The sequence below is a fragment of the Bufo gargarizans genome, chromosome 4 (assembly GCF_014858855.1).
Source record: "Bufo gargarizans isolate SCDJY-AF-19 chromosome 4, ASM1485885v1, whole genome shotgun sequence".
NCBI classification, from domain to species: domain Eukaryota; kingdom Metazoa; phylum Chordata; class Amphibia; order Anura; family Bufonidae; genus Bufo; species Bufo gargarizans.
In genome coordinates, this window is record NC_058083.1 from 385950801 (window position 1) to 385969831 (window position 19031).

Below are 19031 nucleotides of genomic sequence, written 5' to 3' on the forward strand. Positions count from 1 at the left end.
AGATAAGGGGTGTGAAAGTTTTATGGTCTCTAAATTGGTGTTATATCGGAGACCTCTTGCCCCAACTATGTCTATAGAAGACTCTTTAGATCTCGTAGTGTGTCAGAAATCCCGGGAACAAATTCAGTCCAGTATTCAAAGTGTCAAGCAGAGTTATAAATTTGTATTCCCAAATTCTTCTGGCTCTTTGGGATTTGAAGTTGCCTATAGACATAGTCGGGGCAAGAGGTCTCTGAGATAACATCAATTTAGAGACCATATAACTTTCACACCCCTTAGGCTACTTTCACACCTGCGTTGGTGCGAATCCGTCTGGTATCTGCACAGACGGATCCGCACCTATAATGCAAACGATTGTATCCATTCAGAACAGATCCGTTCGGATTATGAAGAACAAAGTCAAAACGGATCTGTCCTGACTTACATTGAAAGTCAATGGGGGCCGGATCCGTTTTCAATTGCACCATATTGTGTCAGTGAAAACGGATCCGCTCCCATTGACTTACATTGTAAGTCAGGACGGATCCGTTTGGCTCCGCATCGCGAGGTGGACACCAAAACGCTGCAAGCAGCGTTTTGGTGTCCGCATCCAGAGCGGAATATAGGCGGAACGGAGCCAAACGGATGCATTCTGAACGGATCCTTATCCATTCAGAATGCATTGGGGCTAAACTGATCCGTTTTGAACCGTTTATGAGATCCCTGAAACGGATCTCACAAACGGAATTCAAAACGCCAGTGTGAAAGTAGCCTTGACTGTAAAATAATTAAAGACTCATTCTCAAGATCTTTGATATGTTGTTCTGTTATTTTTCAAATGTCCATTCATTCCCCCATGCCTCTGTTCTTATTGTATATACACGGTAGTGCTGTTTCTTCATATATTCTTTTTTAGTACGCCTGATGAAGGGACTGGTGATGTCTCAAAAGCTCGCTATGTAACATCATTACTTCTATTTCTGTTATCCATTAAAAGGTATCAAACCTTCAATACTCTTATTTTGTTTCTCTTAATGAGAGCACTCAACTAGTTTTCTATTGGCTAACACGGTACCAGACTTTTTCCTTTTTCTTTTGACCAAATAGAGCTGTATGTAATGTCCAGCATTCTCTGGGTATGGTATTTTTCTCTATAAAACATTTGTGAAAACAAAACAAAAACAAAGCTGCTAAAAGCATTTGCTTGCAAGCATTTAAAAATGCTGCACAAATTGTGTGAGTGAAAATGTCTTACAAGAAATATCAGTGCAGGGACTACTCTACTGTAATGACCATTGAATACAAGACTGTGCACTGATTGGTGCCAGCTATATACATTGGCTTGGTTGAGCATGCATGTGATGTGAATGGGAGAGACAACTCTGGCATGTGACTGATCTCCTTGTGTTTACTGCCTATATAAAGTACGCTGTCAGAACTATTGAGTATGAATAAAGTCCATAATTATAAGGCCTATATAAGTGAATGGACATGAGCCTAAGGGACAACCATTTTGTCTTATTTTAAGGCAGAGTGAATTCAGGATTTTTTTTTTACTCTGAAATTGCTAACCTAAGGTTTACGATATATACCAAAGTGTTTACCTAAGTCTGTTTTGTGAGAAGGAGATGTCCCAAGGTCTAATGAAATGTGATGGCCTAGATAAGACAATGTATTTGAATTCTGATGATTTTAGTAAATAGAAAGACTCTAATCTTTCTTTGTGATTTTTATATTAATCAATATAGGAGTAGATTGATTTTATATAATCAATTTTAATAGGTGTGCTGAATATATAGTATATATATAAGAGTATAGTCCTCATAGATATATTCAATTGTAAGATTAGAAATGAGGTATAAACTCCTCTGTCATGTTTAGAATCTGTCTCAGTGGAACACACAAATTAATCATTTCTTTCCTGGAATGGAGAAATGTGGATACAGGTGATCATGAACAAACCCTGTCTCATCCAAGAACAATGAATTGAGAAATAAATGAATGCTTCGATTTTTTTGTATGGAATACTAGTGCCATCTAGTGTTAGGGTAACAAAGATCTAGGGTATATTTTTCCCTAGAGGAAGGTTCTATTAATTATAAAGTGAGGTCACTAGTTAATGATAAAACTTGGCCAAGCCCTTTCTAAGATAGGATAAAAAGATGGTATGGGCTGACAGAAGGGATCGATCTCGCTCTCTCTCTGAACATCATCTTGACTATCTTGCCAGTCATTGGAGGCAGCCATCCTAGAACCATTGAAACTGATTTCTGCTAGCTGACATTTTGGTATAGTATAACCTTACCTATATTTTATAGGATAATTAATTAATATAATACATATCTATAGATATATTCAATTAACCATACTTTGTATATAGTATCTGTTTTGGAATAAGATTGGGGTGTACCTGCAGCATCATCCTGAAAATTAATCCAATACAGGGAGATTAAAAATATACTAGTGAAAACACGGTATTATCTCCAAGGAACTGAATTCAGTTCTAGACCAGTATGGTTGATAATATATATATATTTATATAGATAAAAGATAAACCAGATTTGGGTTTAATCAGACATTTGTCAGCTGAGAGAAATCAAGTATTAAATTGACTTTTAATATAAGTGAGGGGTATTATTATAAGAAGGCATAATTGTGTATATATAGATATATGTTCTCAATTATTTTTGTCTTTACCACTATTTTGCATATCATTGAGTGAATTTTATTACCGCCAATTTTATTATATATATTATTTTGCACTATAAATTGTATTAATAAATTACATATATATTTTGTCTGTAACTGGGTTTTGTCTTCAATTCAACGCAGATCACGAGCTTGTTTTAGCTTGATATTTATGATAATAAGTTAGAATCTCCTTTATTACCGATTTTAATTTATTCACATAAATCATATAGACTGTCAATCGGAGACAGCATAAATATTCCGACAACGCTAAAAACTGTTTATTAAATACTATACAAATCTCCACACAAATAGGCTTGATAGGGTGAATTGGAATGTCTCAGACTATATTATGCTGATTCCTACAGACACCCTATCACTGGAACTCCTTTATAATTAGGAGTATGGAATTGTTGGTGTAATTCCTCTAATGAGCAACAGGAGCGTAATGCACACTCCACATAACAGGGCTGTAAACCCTTGAGGGCTATGTGATGTAGGATCTAGGGCCGGGATAGTGAATCCCAAATGTATGTAACTGAATACAACCTCCTTTATGTTTAGGAGGATATACACTAGATGCAATAATCAAAAGTTGATCTCAGATAGCACTGTGCATATTGGGCCAAGACCCTACACAGATCGCCTCTTTCAGAGGAATACCCTATAAGGCTCTGGATGTCAAAGCGAGAGTCAGTCTGCATATCTGTCACTGCAGTAGTTACTTTTGCTCAACGCGTTTCCCAATCCAACTATCTGTTGGTTCATCAGGAGCAAGTTGCTAAGTCCTTTGCTGACACTAGATATTGCCACCCTAACGCTGGGTGTACAATAAGTAGCAAAAGACCTAGGAATTTTACTGACTAAGAGTGCTGCACCCCACTGATATCGTGCGTGCAGCGATAAGCCTCCGGCATATATTGGCCGTGACGCGCGCGTAATGCGAGCTTGTTTAAATGGAGGAAACTCCTCCCATCTGTGTGCCAAACCTCCAGCAGACGTCCAAACGAAAGTTAGCACGGCGCGTAACTACGCCCACTACTCATGTCATCACCGAGGGACACGTGGTCTATTGCATCGTCTCTGCCCCCCGTTGCCATCACTGCAAAGAACTGGACCGCCCATTAATCGTAATCGGTGTGACTCCGCTTACTCCCAGCATCATCAATCAGTATGGCAAGTGGGAGGACGAGTCTCATTTCTAGGGGTACTGAAGGCACTATGGACCAATTTGTCCTTGATGTTGCCACCACGCCGGTACGTAATCAAGGGGTAGCTGCCCACTAGATGTCCAATATCCGGGTCGGTTTTTAAAATGTCCCAGTATTCAGTAAGCAACGCTCGCATCTTCCTATGTGCTGTGTCGAAGGTACCAATTATCCGTACCTGGGCATCATCAGATGTTCTATTCCTAGGATGCAGAAGTTGTTCTCTATCACATGCTGCTGCATGTTGATATGCTTCCTTCAAGACAGGTTTGGGGTAACCCTTCTCCGTAAACCGTTTCTTAAGGTCATCGGCTGAAGCCTTAAAGTCTGACCACTGAGAACAATTCCGTGTCATTCTAAGGTACTGTCCCTTAGGAATGCCCCTCTTGAGTGGGTAAGGATGTCCACTCTCCCATCTCAAGAGGGCATTAGTGGCCGTAGGTTTACGAAACACTTTTTTTTTTATATGACCAGAGGGGTCAATCTCAATTGCAAGGTCCAAAAAGGTGATCTGTCATCGATTTCTGATGTATAGAAAAGACCCAAAGAGTTGACATTCAATCTTGATACAAAGTCTGAGAAACTCTTCTTCGTACCCTTCCACAAGATAAAAATGTCATCAATGAACCTCATCCATAATAGTATGGATGAGGTCCATTGTTCTATCTCCTCGTTAAAGACAACCTCTCTCTCCCACCAGCCCAGGTAGAGGTTGTCAAAAGTAGGGGCACAGGGACTGCCCATTGCCATCCCCTGAGCTGGCGGTATAGGGAACGGTCAAACAAGAAGCTGTTGTGGTGCAGAATAAAATTCAACAGTGTGATTACCAGTTCATTATGTTCATAGAACTGAGACCCTCTCTCCAGTAGAAATGTATGGGCTGCCTCGCAGCCTCGTTGATGCGGGATGGAGCTATATAAAGCTTCAACATCCAGACTGGCAAGTATGGTGTCATTGTCACATCTGATGTCGTTCAATCTCTTCAAAACATCCATAGAGTCCCTAACAAAAGACGGTAAGCTGAATACAAATGGCCTCAAGACTCTGTCCACATATATACAAATTCTTTCAGTGAGGCTACCAATACCCGACACTATCGGCCTTCCCTTCAAAGGGTCAGTCCCCTTGTGTATTTTGGGCAGACTGTAAAAGGCCGGTAGTGTCGGGTAGGTGGGCAGAAGGTAGGCCAATTCGTTTGCACTTATCAATCTACACCACTTAGCTCTACTCAGAATTTGGCTAAGTTCATTTTTGTAGGCCTCAAGAGGATTTTGGTCCAGTTTAGTATAACAGGTATTATCATCAAGAATTCTCTTACACATTTGTACGTAACAATTAAAATCAAGAACAACTATGTTGCCACCCTTATCTGAGGGCTTAATTACTATAGTTGAATCTTGCTGTAGTTGCACTAATGCTAGTTGTTCCTGCTCAGACACGTTTCTTGGATATGGACTCTGGACATGTAAAGATCGTATTCTTTCTGTGACAACAGTGAGAAAGACACCAAGGGGCGAGTGATTTACCAACGGAGGGAACTTTTAAGACACAGGTTTTAGATCAGTAAATGGTCCTTCACCTGAATATCTTTCACCTTCCGCTAAAAGTCCTGCAAGCAATCTTACGTCAGGAAGATCCTCCTGATCAATAACCAGTTTTTCACATTCTTCCCTGTCATGGGTACAGAAGAACTTCTTCCACTTTAACTTTCTAATGAATAGATTGATATCTTTCACCCACATGAAAGGATTGAATCTGCATTCAGGTACAAAGGACAAGCCTTAGCTCAAGACTGTCATTTCAGCGGTAGTTAGGATACGTCTGGAAAGGTTAATAATCTGTGAAGTGTCAATAGATCCAGACACCTTCACTTGCCTCTCCTGTTTCTGAGTGGGTACTCGCTTGTGAATTGAGTTGGTTCCAGAGACCCCAACGGTGTCCCTAAAAAACCTCCTCGATGTCCTCTCTCACTGTTGCCACGTCCCCGGCCACGGGTTTTATCTGCACCTCTACCTCTGCCTCTTTCTCTACCACGATTGTTATAGCGTACGCCAGAACCTGTCTCAGGATCGGTCTCGTACTCAGAAGAGGACAGATCTGTTTATATAGCTCCATCCCGCATCAACGAGGCTGCGAGGCAGCCCATACATTTCTACTGGAGAGAGGGTCTCAGTTCTATGAAGATAATAAAATGGTGATCACACTGTTGAATTTTATCTTGTGGAAGGGTACGAAGAAGAGTTTCTCGGACTTTGCATCAAGATTGAATGTCAACTCTTTGGGTCTTTTCTTTACATCAGAAATCGATGAAAGACAGATCACCTTTTTGGACCTTGCAATTGAAATTGACCCCTCTGGGGTCAAAAAAAGTGTTTCGTAAACCTACGGCCACTAATGCCCTCTTGAGATGGAAGAGTGGACATCCTTACCCACTCAAGATGGCACATACAAGTGTGGTAACTGCATAGCATGCAAAGCAATTTTGAAAAGCACACGGTTTAGGAGCTCGACCACAGAACATGAATATTATATTAAATCCTTCATCAACTGTAAGACAGTTGGGGTGGTATACCTGGCGACCTGCGTTTGTGGTTCACAATACGTAGGGAAAACGAAACGAGAATTTAGGAGGCGCATAGGAGAGCATCTTTTGAAAATCAAAAACTCGGGTGATACCCCTATTGCACAACATGTGGCCATCTGTCACCCGGGTGTCATAGACTGTTTTAAATTCCAAGGAATAGAACATGTTAGACCACCACCCAAGGGAGGCGATATTGATGCACTGCTCCTCAGGAAAGAGGCGCAGTGGATTTTCACTTTAAACACTGTGAAGCCCAAGGGCCTCAATGATGCGATTTCATATGAATGCTTCATTGAATGAACACTTCCCTTTTGGGAATAGCCATCTATATCATCTTTGCTTTATGTGGTTTTTTGCTCCTAAATGATATACCGTTGCCAAATATCAATATCCCTCTCCTTTAGTTTTGATATCCTTGGTACCCATTTGTATTATGTGGGTGCTTAATGGGTCCTTCATTTCCCTATCCACATCCTCTAAGTGTGACTCTAATATATACCCTCTATGTCCCTTTGTAGTAGTTTTATTGTGATAAATCATGGGGATCTTTTATGGTCTCTATTGATATCACTATGTACCTTAATTGCTAAGTGTATCCGTTTAGCCTTTTGTCCCCTCCTATTTGGTGACTCAAGCATGCGTCACAGATCTATTCTCCTCCCCTTTATTGTATTGACCAATACACTGGAAGCAGACGAAGCACACGTCACATACTCGTCCTCCCACTTGCCATACTGATTGATGACGGTGGGAGTAGGCGGAGTCACACCGATTACGATTAATGGGCGGTCCAGTTCTTTGCAGTGACGGCAACGGGGGGCGGAGCCAGCTTCTTGCTTGTCCCTTTGTATGACGATGCAATAAACCACGTGTCCCTCGGTGATGACATGAGTAGTGGGCGTAGTTACGCGGCGTGCTAACTTTCTGTTGGACGTCTGCTGGAGGTTTGGCGCACAGATGGGAGGTATTTCCTCCATTTAAACAAGCTCGCATTACGCACACGTCACGGCCAATATATGCCGGAGGCTCATCACTGCACGCACGATATGAGTGGCGTGCAGCACTCTTAGTCAGTAAAATTCCTAGGTCTTTTGCTAATTATTGTACACCCAGCGTTAGGGTGGCAATATTTAGTGTCAGCAAAGGACTTAGCAACTTGCTCCTGATGAACCAACAGATAGTTGGATAGGGAAACGCGTCGAGCAAAAGTAACTACTGCAGTGACAGATATGCAGACTGACTCTCGCTTTGACATCCAGAGCCTTATAGGGTATTCCTCTGAAAGAGGCGATCTGTGTAGGGTCTTGGCCCAATATGCACAGTGCTATCTGAGATCTACTTTGGATTATTGAATCTAGTGTATATCCTCCTAAACATAAAGGAGGTTGTATTCAGTTACATACATTTGGGATTCACTATCCCGGCACTAGATCCTACATCACATAGCCCTCAAGGGTTTACGGCCCTTTTATGTGGAGTGGGCATTACGCTCCTGTTGATCATTAGAGGAATTACACCAACAATTCCATACTCCTAAATATAAAGGAGTTCCAGTGATAGGGTGTCTGTAGGAATCAGCATAATATAGTCTGAGACATTCCAATTCACCCTATCAAGCCTATTTGTGTGGAGATTTGTATAGTATTTAATAAACAGTTTTTAGCGTACTTTATATAGGCAGTAAACATATTTTGGATTAGTACATCAATAATATAACTAAGTGAATTATGTGACTGATCTCCCACAAATGATCAGTCATGTTGATATCCAACATGCTAACCCTTCTCTCCCTTAACACTGCATTAGAATTGGTGGGCTCAGCTGACATACATTTAATTTGCATAACCACCACTGGTTATCTACTCAAAAGCAGAGCTCTATTTACAAATGTGATTAGAAAGAAACATTTGTAGTACTTACAAAGAATAATAAATGTATTTGAAGTCAAACAGCAATTAATAAGACAAAGTTCTTTCATTTTGTCACAGTGTGAAATTGATTGTACTACATGTTCCATGGAGCTTCCAATGTTGGGTAGAACTGACAATTTCAAGACTTCTAGCTTCTTTAAATGTGAAATACCATTTGCTGCAAATAAGGTTAGAAAAATTTATTAAGATTTACATTGGTTCGGTATAGGAAATTGAGACATATTTGGAGCATACAGCTACACGTTTAATATACTGTCCCTTGTTTAAAGCAGTTATCCAGAATATGTTTTTTATTTCCCCACCCAGCATTACTTATAAATAGATCTATGCATACCTGCACTTTGCTGCTCCATTCCAGCTCCATGGCTTCTAGGCTGGGTTCACTGGATATCTGGTCCCTGCTTGTGAACTTCAGCCAATGAATTGTGATGTGTCCCCACGTAGCATGTGACCCAGCAGTAATGTGCCACTTGGAGACATGTCACTGAAGAAGCCAGTCATTGACAGCAGTCAGGGCCGTCTTTACCGCAGGGCAAAAAGGGCAGCTGCCCCGGGCCCAGTTGCTCATGGGGGGCCCAGCACACTCTGTGACCAACAAGACTTTTTAGCCTTTTAGCTGCCGAATATTGCGGCGGGGCATAGGAGCTGTGCGCTGCGCACAGGGCCGGCCTTTGGGGTGTGCGGGCGGGCTGTGCTTACTACTATATTTTGTTGCCGCCGCCAGCCATTTAACAGCACGGAGTCACGGTCTGGACTATAGAAAGAGACTGAGTGAGGAGGGGGCGGGGCCCGTGGCCGCTCTGCGCTCCGCTCTGCTGCCTGGCCTGTCTGTCTCTTTAACAGAGCAGACCAGTGGCTGCTGGAGAGTGATGCAGCTGCCGCACAGGCAGAGAGAAGAAGGAGGAGGAGCGAGCCTGAGTGCCAGCCAGCAGCCACAACAGACACAGCCTGAGCCAACCAAGCAACTTACAGGTATTTGGTAGTAACAACTGGATGGATCCCATCTGCCACTGGCCCATGATGGAGTGGGAGAAATATGCCATGGGGGGGCTCATAGAGGACAGGGGACAGTGTGTGCTTTCCTGCTACTACATCAACCCCCCCTCTAGGGAGTTTGGGGGCCATTAAGGGTTGGACTCCTTGCTGCTGATGTTGAGTGTGCCAGTGCCACCAATCATATTCCCCTCCCCCAAGCACATCAGTTACCTTTAGGAGGGGGGATATGATTGGTGGCTATGTGCACACTCCGCATCATCCAACCCCTAATGCCCCCCAAAATGCCCGGTGGGGGGTGGTATGACAGGCAGGAGGGGCGATGTGGGCCCTTGCCCTGCACTTGCTCAGCTGTGCTCACATACATATCGTGCCCTGTGTCCACTGTCCTGTGCCCACTCTACTAAAGCCTGGCATAGCCCGGCTATGAAATGCTTTACCAAAGCAAACGGGCAGGAGCCGTGTGGTGATCATATTTATTGTATGTATGTGTGTGACTGTCCGTCCCTGTGTGTGTACGACTGTCCGTTCCTGTGTGTGCGACTGTCCGTCCCTGTGTGTGTGCGACTGTCTGTCCCTGTGTGTGTGCGACTGTCCGTCCCTGTGTGTGTGCGACTGTCCGTCCCTGTGTGTGTGCGACTGTCTGTCCCTGTGTGTGTGCGACTGTCCGTCCCTGTGTGTGCGCGACTGTCCGTCCCTGTGTGTGCGCGACTGTCCGTCCCTGTGTGTCCGCGACTGTCCGTCCCTGTGTGTGCGCGACTGTCCGTCCCTGTGTGTGCACGTCTGTCCATCCCTGTGTGTGCGCGTCTGTCCGTTTCTGTGTGTGCGCGACTGTCCGCTTACCAAGCACAGTGCCATACATTGTATAGCGGCTGTGCTGCTTGTATCGCTCTCAGCCCCATTCCCCATTCCCTTCAATAGTGCTAAGTGCGACTATGCCAAGTGACAGATGAACGTGTTGTCACTGGCCTAGGGAAAGCTGAGACAACACTGCGAGTGACGCTGCCTTCGCAAAAAGCTGATTGGGATCCCCACTGATCAGAAACTGATCATCAGTATTAAAATCTCAGAATATACCTTTTTGCAGTATTGTAAATAGTAGGGATGAGCGAACTCGAACTGTATAGTTCGGGTGTGTACCGAATTTTGGGGTGTCCGTGACACGGACCCGAACCCGGACATTTTCGTAAAAGTCCGGGTTCGGGTTCGGTGTTCGTCGCTTTCTTGGCGCTTTTGTGACGCTTTCTTGGCGCTTTTTGAAAGGCTGCAAAGCAGCAAATCAACAAGCGTCATACTACTTGCCCCAAGAGGCCATCACAGCCATGCCTACTATTGGCATGGCTGTGATTGGCCAGAGCACCATGTGACCCAGCCTCTATTTAAGCTGGAGTCACATAGCGCCGCCCGTCACTCAGCTCTGATTAGCATAGGGAGAGGTTTGTGGCTGCGACAGTAGGGCGAGATTAGGCAGATTAACTCCTCCAAAGGACTTGATTATTGATCGATCTGCAGCTGTGGGTCATTGAGCTGCTGATACTCAATTGCTCACTGTTTTTAGGCTGCCCAGACCGTTTGTCAGTCACTTTTTTCTGGGGTGATCGGCGGCCATTTTGTGTCTTGTGGTGCGCCAGCACAAGCTGCGACCAAGTGCATTTAACCCTCAATGGTGTGGTTGTTTTTTGGCTAAAGCCTACATCAGGGTGAAGCTGTCACACCAAGTGCATTTAACCAGCAATAGTCTGTTTATTTTTTGGCCATATACTACATCAGGGGCAAGCTGCGCCCGTCACCAAGTGCATTTAACCCTCAGTAGTGTGGTTGGTCAAGCTGTCACACCAAGTGCATTTAACTAGCAATAGTCTGTTCATTTTTTGGCCATATACTACATCAGGGGCAAGCTGCGCCTGTCACCAAGTGCATTTAACCCTCAGTAGTGTGGTTGGTCAAGCTGTCACACCAAGTGCATTTAACCAGCAATAGTGTGGTTATTTTTGGGCCATATCCCAGTCTAATTCTGTCAGTAAATCTATACCTGTCAGCCAGCGCCTAAATACTAGGCCTCAAATTTATATCCCGCTAAATCTGTCGTTACTGCTGTACTGTTCTGGCTGGGCAAGTTATTTAGTGTCCGTCAAAGCACATTTTTTGTTCTGGGTTGAAATACAATTCCCAATTTTGCAATTTCCTAATTTAGTGGTTTCTGCTGTATCAGGCCTACTTTAAATACATCCCTAAAAGGGTATATAATATTCAAGGTGCACATAGGGTCATTCAGAATAACTTCACACACACGCTACTGTGCATTTCCAAGTCTAATTCTGTCAGTAAATCTATACCTGTCACCCAGCGCCTAAATACTAGGCCTCAAATTTATATTCAGCTGAATTTGAATACAATACATTGGGCCAAATAATATTTTTGTTGTTGTGGTGAACGATAACAATGAGGAAAACATCTAGTAAGGGACGCAGACGTGGACATGGTCGTGGTGGTGTTAGTGGACCCTCTGGTGCTGGGAGAGGACGTGGCCATTCTGCCACATCCACACGTCCTAGTGTACCAACTACCTCAGGTCCCAGTAGCCGCCAGAATTTACAGCGATATATGGTGGGGCTTAATGCCGTTCTAAGGATGGTAAGGCCTGAGCAGGTACAGGCATTAGTCAATTGGGTGGCCGACAGTGGATCCAGCATGTTCACATTATCTCCCACCCAGTCTTCTGCAGAAAGCGCACAGATGGCGCCTGAAAACCAACCCCATCAGTCTGTCACATCACCCCCATGCATATCAGGGAAACTGTCTGAGCCTCAAGTTATGCAGCAGTCTCTTATGCTGTTTGAAGACTCTGCTGGCAGGGTTTCCCAAGGGCATCCACCTAGCCCTTCCCCAGCGGTGGAAGACATAGACTGCACTGACGCACAACCACTTATGTTTCCTGATGATGAGGACATGGGAATACCACCTCAGCATGTCTCTGATGATGACGAAACACAGGTGCCAACTGCTGCGTCTTTCTGCAGTGTGCAGACTGAACAGGAGGTCAGGGATCAAGACTGGGTGGAAGACGATGCAGGGGACGATGAGGTCCTAGACCCCACATGGAATGAAGGTCGTGCCACTGACTTTCACAGTTCGGAGGAAGAGGCAGTGGTGAGACCGAGCCAACAGCGTAGATAAAGAGGGAGCAGTGGGCAAAAGCAGAACACCCGCCGCCAAGAGACTCCGCCTGCTACTGACCGCCGCCATCTGGGACCGAGCACCCCAAAGGCAGCTTCAAGGAGTTCCCTGGCATGGCACTTCTTCAAACAATGTGCTGACGACAAGACCCGAGTGGTTTGCACGCTGTGCCATCAGAGCCTGAAGCGAGGCATTAACGTTCTGAACCTGAGCACAACCTGCATGACCAGGCACCTGCATGCAAAGCATGAACTGCAGTGGAGTAAACACCTTAAAAACAAGGAACTCACTCAGGCTCCCCCTGCTACCTCTTCTGCTGCTGCCGACTCGGCCTCTTCCTCCGCCTCTGGAGGAACGTTGGCACCTGCCGCCCAGCAAACAGGGGATGTACCACCAACACCACCACCACCTCCGTCACCAAGCGTCTCAACCATGTCACACGGCAGCGTTCAGCTCTCCATCTCACAAACATTTGAGAGAAAGCGTAAACTCCCACCTAGCCACCCTCGATCCCTGGCCCTGAATGCCAGCATTTCTAAACTACTGGCCTATGAAATGCTGTCATTTAGGCTGGTGGAAACAGACAGCTTCAAACAGCTCATGTCGCTTGCTGTCCCACAGTATGTTGTTCCCAGCCGCCACTACTTCTCCAAGAGAGCCGTGCCTTCCCTGCACAACCAAGTATCCGATAAAATCAAGTGTGCACTGCGCAACGCCATCTGTAGCAAGGTCCCCCTAACCACAGATACGTGGACCAGTAAGCACGGCCAGGGACGCTAAATCTCACTAACTGCACACTGGGTAAATGTAGTGGCAGCTGGGCCCCAGGCGGAGAGCTGTTTGGCGCACGTCCTTCCGCCACCAAGGATCGTAGGGCAACATTCTTTGCCTCCTGTTGCCACCTCCTCCTTCTCGGCTTCCTCCTCCTCTTCTTCCACCTGCTCATCCAGTCAGCCACACACCTTCACCACCAACTTCAGCACAGCCCGGGGTAAACGTCAGCAGGCCATTCTGAAACTCATATGTTTGGGGGACAGGCCCCACACCGCACAGGAGTTGTGGCGGGGTATAGAACAACAGACCGACGAGTGGTTGCTGCCGGTGAGCCTCAAGCCCGGCCTGGTGGTGTGCGATAATGGGCGAAATCTCGTTGCAGCTCTGGGACTAGCCGGTTTGACGCACATCCCTTGCCTGGCGCATGTGCTGAATTTGGTGGTGCAGAAGTTCATTCACAACTACCCCGACATGTCAGAGCTGCTGCATAAAGTGCGGGCCGTCTGTTCGCGCTTCCGGCGTTCACATCCTGCCGCTGCTCGCCTGTCTGCGCTACAGCGTAACTTCGGCCTTCCCGCTCACCGCCTCATATGCGACGTGCCCACCAGGTGGAACTCCACCTTGCACATGCTGGACAGACTGTGCGAGCAGCAGCAGGCCATAGTGGAGTTTCAGCTGCAGCACACACAGGTCAGTCGCACTGCGGAACAGCACCGCTTCACCACCAATGACTGGGCCTCCATGCAAGACCTGTGTGCCCTGTTGCGCTGTTTCGAGTACTCCACCAACATGGCCAGTGGCGATGACGCCGTTATCAGCGTTACAATACCACTTCTATGTCTCCTTGAGAAAACACTTAGGGCGATGATGGAAGAGGAGGTGGCCCAGGAGGAGGAGGAGGAGGAAGAGGGGTCATTTTTAGCACTTTCAGGCCAGTCTCTTCGAAGTGACTCAGAGGGAGGTTTTTTGCAACAGCAGAGGCCAGGTACAAATGTGGCCAGCCAGGGCCCACTACTGGAGGACGAGGAGGATGAGGATGAGGAGGAGGTGGAGGAGGATGAGGATGAAGCATGGTCACAGCGGGGTGGCACCCAACGCAGCTCGGGCCCATCACTGGTATGTGGCTGGAGGGAAAGGCAGGACGATGACGATACGCCTCCCACAGATGACAGCTTGTCCTTACCCCTGGGCAGCCTAGCACACATGAGCGACTACATGCTGCAGTGCCTGCGCAACAACAGCAGAGTTGCCCACATTTTAACGTGTGCGGACTACTGGGTTGCCACCCTGCTGGATCCACGCTACAAAGACAATGTGCCCACCTTACTTCCTGCACTGGAGCGTGATAGGAAGATGCGCGAGTACAAGCGCACGTTGGTAGACGCGCTACTTAGAGCATTCCCAAATGTTACAGGGGAACAAGTGGAAGCCCAAGGCCAAGGCAGAGGAGGAGCAAGAGGTCGCCAAGGCAGCTATGTCACGGCCAGCTCCTCTGAGGGCAGGGTTAGCATGGCAGAGATGTGGAAAAGTTTTGTCAACACGCCACAGCTAACTGCACCACCACCTGATACGCAACGTGTTAGCAGGAGGCAACATTTCACTAACATGGTGGAACAGTACGTGTGCACACCCCTCCACGTACTGACTGATGGTTCGGCCCCATTCAACTTCTGGGTCTCCAAATTGTCCACGTGGCCAGAGCTAGCCTTTTATGCCTTGGAGGTGCTGGCCTGCCCGGCGGCCAGTGTTTTGTCTGAACGTGTATTCAGCACGGCAGGGGGCGTCATTACAGACAAACGCAGCCGCCTGCCTACAGCCAATGTGGACAAGCTGACGTTCATAAAAATGAACCAGGCATGGATCCCACAGGACCTGTCCGTCCCTTGTCCAGATTAGACATTAACTACCTCCCCTTAACCATATATTATTGGACTCCAGGGCACTTCCTCATTCAATCCTATTTTTATTTTCATTTTACCATTATATTGCGAGGCTACCCAAAGTTGAATGAACCTCTCCTCTGTCTGGGTGCCGGGGCCTAAATATATGCCAATGGACTGTTCCAATGTTGGGTGACGTGAAGCCTGATTCTCTGCTATGACATGCAGACTAATTCTCTGCTGACATGAAGCCAGATCCTCTGTTACGGGACCTCTCTCCTCTGCCTGGGTGCTGGGCCTAAATTTATGAAAATGGACTGTTGCATTGGTGGCTGACGTGAAGCCTGATTCTCTGCTATGATATGAAGACTGATTCTCTGCTGACATGAAGCCAGATTGTCTGTTACGGGACCTCTCTCCTCTGCCTGGGTGCTGGGCCTAAATATCTGACAATGGACTGTTGCATTGGTGGCTGACGTGAAGCCTGATTCTCTGCTATGATATGAAGACTGATTCTCTGCTGACATGAAGCCAGATTGTCTGTTACGGGACCTCTCTCCTCTGCCTGGGTGCTGGGCCTAAATTTATGAAAATGGACTGTTGCAGTGGTGGGTGACATGAAGCCTGATTCTCTGCTATGACATGAAGACTGATTCTCTGCTGACATGAAGCCAGATTCTCTGTTACGGGACCTCTCTCCTCTGCCTGGGTGCCGGGGCCTAAATATCTGAGAATGGACTGTTCCAGTGGTGGGTGACGTGAAGCCAGATTCTCTGCTATGGGACCTCTCTCCAATTGATTTTGGTTAATTTTTATTTATTTAATTTTTATTTTAATTCATTTCCCTATCCACATTTGTTTGCAGGGGATTTACCTACATGTTGCTGCCTTTTGCAGCCCTCTAGCCCTTTCCTGGGCTGTTTTACAGCCTTTTTAGTGCCGAAAAGTTCGGGTCCCCATTGACTTCAATGGGGTTCGGGACGAAGTTCGGATCGGGTTCGGATCCCGAACCCGAACATTTTTGGGAAGTTCGGCCGAACTTCTCGAACCCGAACATCCAGGTGTCCGCTCAACTCTAGTAAATAGTAATGAGTGAAGTATTGTAAAATTCAATTTGGCTGCTTTGTCGAATTTTACAAAACAATTTGCTTTGTGACTAATTACTTTGTCATGAAGGGCACTTCTTTGAAAGTAGTGGGTGCAATTACAGGGAGTGGCGATTGCACCACTCCCCATTATGATGCCAAGTAATAACACAGTGTAAAATAATTAAGAAAAATAAATAAATCATACTCTTACTTCATCGATTTGATCATGACGAGCTGGCATCGCCATCTTGATTGAATATCTAGCACGAAATCTTGCACGACCCATGATGACGTCATCATGTCGGTCAACGTGGTAACGTTCTATGTGCAAGATCTTCGATCACAATCAAATGGATCGGCGCAATCAAATAGATGAGGTAAGTATTTTTTTTTGTTTTTTACTGCCATTAAAGGAAAATCTATTTGCTACCAAAAAGCACTAGGAAATTGTAAACACAGTGTGAACAATATATTGCGTACCAGTCCTTTTATCTTCACTTTCATGTACTGTTGTATATAGTAGTCTCTTTTTTCTAAATGCATTAGGTGGTGAAAGAAAGCATTTAGGCTATGTACACCTTCGGGTGCAATTTTTTTTTTATGATTGCATTTTACACTAGGTAAAAATAATTTTTTCGTCTTTATTAAAAATATTGAGCCGTTATGTCACAAAGGATTAACTTTTTTCTAGCTGTGTAAATCACATTATTTATCATCAGTAAGATAAGAATTGAGCTTTGATGAGTGTTTATAATGTCAGAGAGCAGAGATAAGGAGTCTGTCAACTGAGCTGCCTGACACAACAGTATGAAAATTCAGATCATGCTAATAGAGAAATTCAAGGCTGTATAAAGACAGTAGTTCAATATTTTTTTAATAAAGACCAATAAAAAAAATAGATTTTTGCCCATGAGTATAAGGCAATAAAAAAAAATTCTCCCAAAGGTGTACATTATTTGAAAAGATAATATGGATAGTGGACACATAGTAAATGAATTTGGAGTAAGTAGAAAATAACATGTTTATTAAAACAATACCTTTATTAGTATGAGGGGGTAACGGAGCAAATAAGTGTTATCCTAAATTAAGAGAAAGATACTCTTTAACCACCTCCGGACCACCTAACGCAGGATCGCAGTCCGGAGGCGGCAGTCTCAGGCAGAGTCACGCAGGGATGCGTCATCTCGCGAGACGACGCTCTCAGCCGGCCCGCGCATGCGCATTGCGGGCCGCCAAAAGTTCGAGGGGGGTTACATCATCAGCCTGCCAGCCAATGATCATCGCTGGCAGGCTGATGATTTTTTTAAAAACTAATCACAGGCCATTTAACACCTTATATTTATAAATATAAGGTGTTAAATGGCTGCTGTGCTCCTCTGCTGATTCTTTGTCGGTTGGTCTCAGCAGAGGAGCACAGTTCACAGTGAGTACACCAAACACCACACTTAGCTCCCAGATCACCCCCAATTAACCCCTTGATCGCCCCTGTCAATCACCTAGTGAAAAGGAAAAAAGTGATCAGTGTAAACTGTCACTTTTTTTTTTCCACTGGTATTGACTGTTAGGTTTTAGGATAGTTTAGGCCGCTTGGTTAGGTAGTTAGCGATCGTTTAGCGCCCAGCCCACCGCACGCAGTCACTGATTTGCTGATTAGCATATCGCTAATCAGCATTTGTACTTTTATAGTATCTGTAAGTGATCAAAACTGATCACAGTCAGATCTATAATAGTATTAGTGTCACCTTAGCTCGCCCTCCACCCAAAACGCAGTGTTTGCCCGATCAGGCCTGATCGGTCGCCCACACGTCCGTTCACCCACGCCCGCCCCGCCGCAGTGACAAAAAATATATTTTTTTTTGATCACTGCACAATCACTTTACAAGTGCTGCCGCAATAAAAAAATCTGTTTTGATATTTTTTATCAATCGCAGCGGCCTCCGGTACTTCGCTAGCCTCCCATTTGTAAGACAGGCTTGCTTTTTTTCTTGGGTAGTCTCAGGGAATACCCCCTAAATTTAGTAGTCCAAATGTCAAACAAGGGGTATTCTTCTGAAGAGGCCTACAGAATTCTGACCCAGTCGGATGAGGAATGGGAACCCTCATCTGACGAATCCAGCGGGTCAGAATATGAACCTGTAGAAAGCAGTGGCAGTCTGACCCAAAGTTCGGACGAGGAGGTTTAGGTCCCTGATAGCACCAGGCGTACCCGGCCCCCTGTTGCTAGATCACAGGTTGCGCAGGATCCGCTTCAAGGGCAGCAGAATGGGGCTGGCGCTGTCTGATTACGTGGTGAGGCATACACCAGCAGCGCAGCCCACCCTGAACCTAGTACCAGCACTGCCGTACAACATGGTGAAGTGGCGAGCACCAGAAGGGCAGTTGAAGCTGGTACGATGGCACGTGCAATAGTTACCCCGTCACAGCCACCGCACAGACAGGCCCGTAGACCCCCTAGAGTCCCTGAGGTGCTGGCAAATCCTGACTGGCATTCCCCAACTTCAGCCGCACCATTAGTTCCCCCTTTCACCGCTCAGTCTGGAGTTCGGGTTGAGACAGCTCAGATCGGTTCGGCCCTGTGATATTTTGAGCTGTTCTTGACTGCGGAGCTCTTGGACATAGTCGTGGCAGAAACAAATCGGTATGCCACTCAATTTATAGCCGCCAACCCGAGAAGCTATTATGCCCAGCCTTTCCGGTGGAAACCCGTCCAAGTTTCCGAATACATTTTT

At 45.7% G+C, this 19031-nt stretch overlaps 1 protein-coding gene across 5 annotated transcripts in view; it reads right to left on the bottom strand.

Annotated features, from left to right (window-relative positions):
• NLRC4 (NLR family CARD domain containing 4) overlaps positions 1 to 19031 on the bottom strand; it is a 204396-nt gene that overhangs the window by 12269 nt on the left and 173096 nt on the right. For 4 of the 5 annotated variants that reach the window (XM_044292150.1, XM_044292148.1, XM_044292147.1 and 1 more), the window contains one exon: positions 8380 to 8547. The exons of the other annotated variant lie outside the window; for it this stretch is intronic. In XM_044292150.1, coding sequence (XP_044148085.1) covers positions 8380 to 8547 — 168 coding nt within the window. The remainder of the gene's footprint in view (positions 1 to 8379; positions 8548 to 19031) is intronic. 5 annotated transcript variants of the gene reach the window in all.